Below are 8,000 nucleotides of genomic sequence, written 5' to 3'. Positions count from 1 at the left end.
GAAAATAGCGAAAATGTGTTATTTTTTTATCGGATGTATTATTATTACAAGATTTAAGTTTTATCCTTATTTTCGCTGTTGTTGCTTATTATTGTTGACAATAATCTAGCGGTTCCCGTTACTTTGCTCGTACATTTTAAATCGTATATTCTAATGTTCCATTATTGTATTTAAATAATATATCTTGATTGGTTAAAACTTAACACACCTGTACGTTATTATATTTTTTTATAATTAATGTCTAGTGTACTAAATAACAATACAATAAACAAAAGTAACATATTAATTTAAAGAACTAACTTCTATCTTCTGGCAAACTACTTTATTTTCTAAATGATTTATTTATTGACTTTAGAATCTCAGAGCAAATAATTTTAATTCAATGTTTAAAATTCAGTATGCAATGTACTTATCCGTTTTATCATTTGATTTGACAACCGACCTCTTTTCCCTGGGCACTGACCTCATAAAGAACGGTGTGATAAAAAAAAGTAAACTTTATTGCTGACTAAATACAATGGTGTTTTGAAGTATAAAAAATTGCAATACATTTTGAGCAAGTCAAAATCCAAATATATATTTGAACAAAATAAATAATATATGCGAATAGTTGTATGTTGTTTAGAGGAAAATAATTACATTATAAACATTACGTAATCATTTAATGTTACTTTGTCATTGATGTTATAATTTTTTATTGTTATTATATTTTCTTATATTTTAATAAACGATAATGACTAATGAGCATAGGTACTGTACAAAATTACCTACTAAGAATATAAACATTACCTAGATACGTAATTACATAACATTATCTTAGGTATGTTTACGGTAAACAATTTTTAATTAATGCTTTTACATTACGTTTGTTAAAGGTAAATACAATAAAAATTTTATGTAATGTGATAATTATAGTAAAGAAAAAAAATGTATACACAATTTAATGGTCTCAGTGATTTGGGTATAAGTGAAGTAGATATTTATTATCCTCTAAAAAGTAAATTATTTTAGATGTTTATTGCCTTATCCTCGATTTTACCTAACAAAACCTAAAGGATAAAAAATTATAAAAATAAGCCACATTATAATATAACAGAATAGGTTTTGTAATTGTAAATAAGTATTACTCCTATCATATATTATTTCCTTTATTAATGGTAAAAACGATTATTAGATAAGATCTATAAATGTAAATATAATATGTGACTATTATATTAAAGCTTAAGCATCATTCGCTATCAGAGAATGAAATATTACGGAAGGTTACGCGCGAGACGCAACTCGCACTAGGAACCCAAGGCGATGTAGCGCAGCGCGGCGTTCGCTGCGCGATGGCGCGGTATTTGTCCGTGGCGTTGCGTAGCGCGGGTCAGTTGCGGTCGCGTTGAGGAAGGTTGAATCGGGCGCAAGCCGCACGCGCCGGTGGCCTCACTACCGTGGTTTCGTACGTTCGGTGACCGCGTGCAACTCGTGTCGACACTTCGCCCCCCGTACCGCTTGCCTGCACCCTCCTCCGCCTCCGCTACCGCATGCACCCTCGTTCGGTTTAAAAAGGCCAATTTGATTTTAACGTGTCGCTCACACCCTTAAAGGGGAAACCATTTTCTATAGATGTTTTAATAGGTGAGAATGCATGCACTAACCTGCCTCAATTAGAAAATGTAACCGAAATCAATCTATCGTGTCATCGCGTGACAATATGATTACTTTAATCATCACTTCCGTCTTTGAATTTGTAAAATATTGTTACAGTATTTCTGTAAATCCATATAAATAACTATTTTCATTTAATCTTATCATAATTTTTAAGATATAAATGTTTTTACGATGTCATTATGAAATGCTTCCTTTGTAATAAAAAATATTTAATGATTCCCTTCTTATTATATAATTTATTAAATTTCAATCATATAATTGGAAAATATAATTGAATTAACGTAAATCACTTAATTATATTTGACAGTAAAAGATGGAACAAACTTATTGGAGTTGAAGTGGACTAAAATAACTGTTTTTTTAATAAGCATCTGTGGTTAGTAATAAATTATTGGTAGTTAATAAATAAGATAGAGATGAAATAAAAGATGTACAGTGGACTTCTAGTCTAACCTGACCTGTATCTTAGATTAGTTTTGTTTATATTGTGTAGGATGTTTATCAAATAAGGAATATATATATATTTAAAAATATTCCTAAAAAAAAGCGAACATGAACCAATAAAAATAATAATTTACAGATAAAGACGTCAGAAACGTCACTTTAACATTTTATGAGAAGTTAAGTTGTAATCTGTTTTAATAGAAATATATCACAAGTTATTTACATTTTATATTTACACTATCACTACTTCATACAATTTGTTCGTTCGTTATATATTTTAATCAATCGAAACATAAGCAATACGCAAAATACGTATAAATTTAAGTCAAACAATGCTAACAATCTCAGTTCCCTATGTCTGTTATCTTTGATAAAACTAACTTGTTCTAAAAATGTTTTTTTTTTGTTTTTTAAAAAACCTACTTAAATTTAAAAAATAGTTTTTTTTTACTGTAACGTTATACTTATTACGGTCTGATATTTTATCTTTGTCATTAAAATGTGTTAAAGAATAGTTGATTGAAGTTTGGGTAAAGCTGACGTTATTTATTTAAGGGAAAGGGAGTTTTAACGAATTCCCTTTGTTCATCAACACTAAGAAATGACTGAAAGAACAATGACTTCTAAGTAAACCTAAAAAGTGAAACCACTAGAAACACTTTCGTTTCCTATCGATCCGGCAAAATCTGAAGCTTTACGCATAAAATATTTCCAACCTTGCCTTTCTTGCCTTAGATTTCTTCCTTATATAAAATAATCAACCGATTATGAATTAAGGTGTGCTCATTCGTTTATCAATTACAAGTTAGACATATCTAGAAATAGATTTGTCATTTCTGTTATACATAATGTAAAGAATATCAATCAATTTATTGCCAATTTAGTAAAAACATAATGTAGTGTCATGAAATTACAAAAATAAGTCAACAATTTAGAAGGTACGCATAAAAGTATAATAACTGATAATGTTCCAAATGATACTTCCCAACATATTGTCCTAGACAGACAAAATAGAAGAGTGCGGGAGGAGGAAGGTGGCGGACGAGCCACGCATGCGCACTCGCGATGAGAGTTCACACGCGCTTCGAAACCGCGGTGGGCCTCCACGTGTTTCCCCTTCCGCGCCGCCGCGCCCGCTCTCCGCTGCCCTCTCCAACCTTCAACAAAGCCGCGGTCGTATATCGTATACATACAATACGCATTATACAACATATGTACATGTATTAAAATGAGTATTATTACTTTATGAGCGGGCAGGCACAACAACTTGCGCATTTACCTGATCATGTAAGCTATGCTGATTTTACCATTAGTAAGATAGGTTGTATCGCAATGAACAAAATACAGCAGATACTAGGTAGGTTACATTACATAATTTATCATTCATAAAATAACATTTAATTTGGTTAAACCTCGGTTTTTTTTTAATAAACACAATATATTCTATTTTTATCCAATCTAAAAAAAATTTTTAGCAAATAATTTATAACTTAAAATTTTCAGCCGTATTTCGGTTTTGTAACATACGTAGTAATATCTTTATGAATACAGATATACAAATTTGTTTCTTTAACACAACGTCCTAGTGTGTGTGCCGCGTGGATGTAGGCTAACCATATAGAAAATAAAATATCTGTAGACTGAAGCAGTACAAAATAAAAAAATATAATTAAAGTATATTCGTAGAATACCAACTAGTCATAAAGAACAGTTCAGAAATAAAATATAAAATAAGCAAACCACCAAATGGTACTCAAAAGAAGTGATCCTTTAATAACAATTTATTATTATTATGAATGATATACACAAAACTATTAAATCGTTTTAAGATAGAGTCGATATATTTACCGAAACGTCATAGGTTATTCAAATAGTAGATGTCGTAAAATCATATCATCGTTAAGAACCGTGGCAACGATTTTTCCTCGCTTCCTTAAAATAGATGACACCCTAAGTAGAGGAGAGCGGAGGACAAATGCGCGGCCTGTACGTAGCAGTGAGCTCGCTGCTCGCGGATTCCGCATTCAGCCGCGGACCGTCTGTGGAGTGCACGCTCGCGCCAGTCTTGTCCAGCGTCGTACTCGACTACACAACCTACACCAACACTGACGCCATTGACACTTGGAAATAAATCATCATCATTGAACATGATAGGTGAGAATAAGTTTATTATCCCATAACTATTAATGTAAAGTTACGTACATAAAAATATTTGTAAGTTTTAAATAAGAATTCATCATTTTAATTTAGGTTTCAGTGTCTAACTGCTCTTTTTTACTTATTAAAAAAAAAGTATAATGTAAAGTGATTTGTATTTCCCAGTCCATTACGCATTCAAATAAACCGTAGATATAATAAGTGTAATAATTTATGTGTTTGAGTAAAATTTAATAGTATCGAAAAATATTCTAAAGTTAACCCAATTAACGCGATACCGAATCCTAAAAGTGAAGTAATAAATATAAAATATATACAAGTATTGAGGATATAATGAAAGTGGGGGCAGAGCGAGCGGGTGAGCGCGGCGCGGGGTACAGTGCGGACACGGGGTCGGTGGCCCAAACACGTGGAGGCCCACCGCGGCACTATCGGTTCGAAACCGCGGTGCGGGCCTCCACGTGCTGCCGGAGGACATTCACTTTGCCTCGTTCCGCGCTCCCCCCCTTCCTATCCGCACCCCTATGTGGCCGTAGTATGTGCATCCTGATATTCCTGATCGCGCATACCATCCACAACAGACATTGTACTGTGAACGGTCGTCGCGATAAAACGTTAATAGCTTATGCCCACCGTTAATTGCTCTATTAACCATATTAATAATATGAATAATTTGTCGACTACTTTTGAAATCATATCTTATTCTCCAGGCGAAGAAGAACGTGAACACCAATGCAAAGAATGCGGGTTGAGGCTTTCGACTCGGAGTGCACTAACAGCTCACACACGCTCACATCGAGTCGCCGCTGATGCTCACAGATGTGATGTTTGTCACAAGACTTTCGCCGTGCCGGCGCGTTTGGTGCGCCACTATAGAACTCACACAGGGGAACGACCCTTCGAATGTGAATACTGCCACAAGATGTTCAGTGTGAAGGAAAATCTTCAAGTGCATCGACGGATTCATACTAAAGAGCGACCTTATAGATGCGGAGTTTGCGGAGCTGCGTTCGAACATTCCGGTAAACTGCATCGTCACGCTAGGATACATACTGGTGAGAGGCCGCATGCCTGCCCACATTGCCACAAAACATTCATACAGTCGGGACAATTAGTAATCCATCTTCGTACGCACACCGGTGAAAAGCCTTATCGCTGCCCTGCGCCCGGCTGCGGCAAGGGGTTCACTTGCTCTAAGCAACTCAAAGTGCATTCGCGTACTCACACTGGAGAACGTCCCTATACATGTGAAATATGTCTTCGGGATTTCGGTTACAATCACGTGTTAAAACTGCATCGTTTTCAACATTTCGGCGAACGTTGCTATCGTTGTACAGTATGCGATGGGACCTTTAACACTAAGAAGCAGATGGAGGCCCACATATATAAGGAACACGGAGCGGAGACACCTAGAGCACCGACGGCTACGCAGTACACCGTACCATTAGTCGTAAAAGGCAATGTTATGTGCGACATTGTAGAAGCTGCACTACAACAGTTACCCCCTACGCCACCTAGTTCCCCACCGTCACCGCCTTGCCCAATACCGACGTCGATGCAGACAACTTCTACGCCGCCACCGTTTGCTTCACCTCTACCGTCTCCGTCGCCGCCTGCTATAAATACATCCATGACAGTCATGACACTCGCTCCTTCCTCGCTTCCTCCCCGAAAACGTAAAATCATTCCACAAGTAGAATCTGTGCAAGTGGAGCCAATAGTACGTCATACATCCGTTATACAGTTCGCACCTCCTGCTACAGATTCTTCGTAGCATTTGTTTGAAAAGTTTTCTCAATAATTCGATGTTCAAGTTAGCTAATAAGGCTTTATTCTAATCGAAGGCTGTAAGATGACTGTATGGGTCTGTAGTGATAGTTTAGAAGAGCATACAAGGATCATCATCATTAGTGCCGTGAGCTAGATTTAAAGTTTTTTGTAATGCTGCAATGAATGTATTGTTTTAAATTTTAATCTTGAAAAAAGACTAATTAGATGTTTAAACGTTTTGTGCTGTCAATATTAATAGAATAAGTTTTGTATTTATATTATGTGTTACTATTCTTAAGTAAAAAAATTATAAGTTAACGGTTTTTTTTCATTGTTTTTCCTAATATTTACTTAATCATCAGTACTTAATTTTTTTTTCCAACGACCTAAGTAATTATTCTACGTATAAGTATTTATATTAGGAACTCCTCAAAATATATAAATTAAATGTTCAAATAAAACCCCTATTGTAAATAATGTTTTAGTCAATTTTCGTAGTATGGCGAAACTTATATATATTCAGATTAAACACGATATATATATATATATATAATAATAATTTTGTCGGAGAGCACTTTTACCTTTCAAAAACATAAAATTTGTGAGTTCATAAATAAAGAACTTGCTAACTTAGTAAGTGCTTACTAATACACACGTAAAGTTACCATGGACATTATCTACATAATACTTTCGAGTACCTACTTCCCTCCCTTATTCACTTTAATAAAACTGAAAAGGAACTTGACTAACTTGTTTAAAATAATAACGCATGACTTAATACTGTATTTAATCATTCAAATGGCGTTATTTTTGACAAAAAGGCGACTTCGAGTTGTTTTTGTAAAATACAATATTGAGAAAATCTCTCGGACATTATTTTCTACGGTTTTTACGTACAGAGCATGTGTTCCGGTTTGGAGGGTGAGTGAGCCAGTGTAATTACAGGCACAAGGGACATAATATCTTAGTTCCCAAGGTTGGTGGCGCATTGGTGGTGTAAGCGATGAAGGCAAACATGAAATTTGACAATATATAATTAGATTATTTAATTATGAATCAGTCACATCAGTAGTTTAATGTAGTTAGATACATGTACAATATCGACGCTTAAAATATGTTGTATAATTTAAATTATATTAAAAAATGCACTCAAATAAAATAGATGTACAAGCGTACGAAGAATAAAATTTTTAGTAGACAATATTAATATAAAGAGTATATTTATTTATCTTGCGTTGCGTTTTATTTATCTTATTTTCATACACCTATTAAGTTTCTATAATAGATCTTATCAAAAATGGAACAGTTTCATGAGAAAAACTCCAAGCCAGTATTATTGAATCTGATTAAAAAACTAGAAATATTTATAGAACAACTGTAACTTGCATGTAATATTTCGAGTTTCAACTAAAATAATTTTGTAAATCGCTGTATACATTATACAGTAATTCGAAATAATTTTATGTGCATTATATATAAAATAAAATAATATGCAAAGTGGATAATGCAGTGGAGTGATAACATAAACATATTATACATTTTAGCATCAATATTTTAAATTCAATACCTGCTAGATACAATGCTGCCAGAGCTAAATAATTTTTAATTGCCGTGTTGGGTAAGCGAAATTCAAGTGTTTGTCTGGAAAAAGAATAGCCTTTCGATTGTCATAATATATAAAGAAAAAAAAGAAAAGGCTATTGTTTACCAATAAACCTTAAATATAGAATATAGGAGAATAACATTCAATTAAGACGTGCAATATAAAGGCGCTTTGTATGAGGCTTACTAATGTACAACCATTTAGTAAGGAACTACAAACTTAATAATTATCTAACTTAATTAATCAAAATGTAAAAACGTAAAATATGAATTAAACTACTTTGGAAATGTAAGTAAATAATAAAAAAGGTTGCTATTTTTGAATAAATCGTTTTTTAAATTGGTAAGTAAAATCCCTAATAATGTATATT

General features: G+C 33.6%; 1 protein-coding gene across 1 annotated transcript; it reads left to right on the top strand.

Annotated features, from left to right (window-relative positions):
- The first annotated feature begins 4,031 nt into the window (after positions 1-4,031).
- Positions 4,032-6,373, top strand: LOC126781402 (Krueppel homolog 1-like). Its single transcript, XM_050506363.1, has 2 exons — positions 4,032-4,254; positions 4,968-6,373. The coding sequence occupies exons 1-2, from the start codon at positions 4,248-4,250 to the stop codon at positions 6,029-6,031; spliced, it is 1,071 nt and encodes a 356-aa protein (XP_050362320.1). The 5' UTR covers positions 4,032-4,247; the 3' UTR covers positions 6,032-6,373.
- Positions 6,374-8,000: the final 1,627 nt, after the last annotated feature.

This window comes from Nymphalis io, chromosome 3 (genome assembly GCF_905147045.1).
Source record: "Nymphalis io chromosome 3, ilAglIoxx1.1, whole genome shotgun sequence".
In the NCBI taxonomy this organism is placed as follows: domain Eukaryota; kingdom Metazoa; phylum Arthropoda; class Insecta; order Lepidoptera; family Nymphalidae; genus Nymphalis; species Nymphalis io.
The sequence above is the reverse complement of the archived record's forward strand: the minus strand, read 5'-3'. Positions and strand labels throughout refer to the sequence as shown.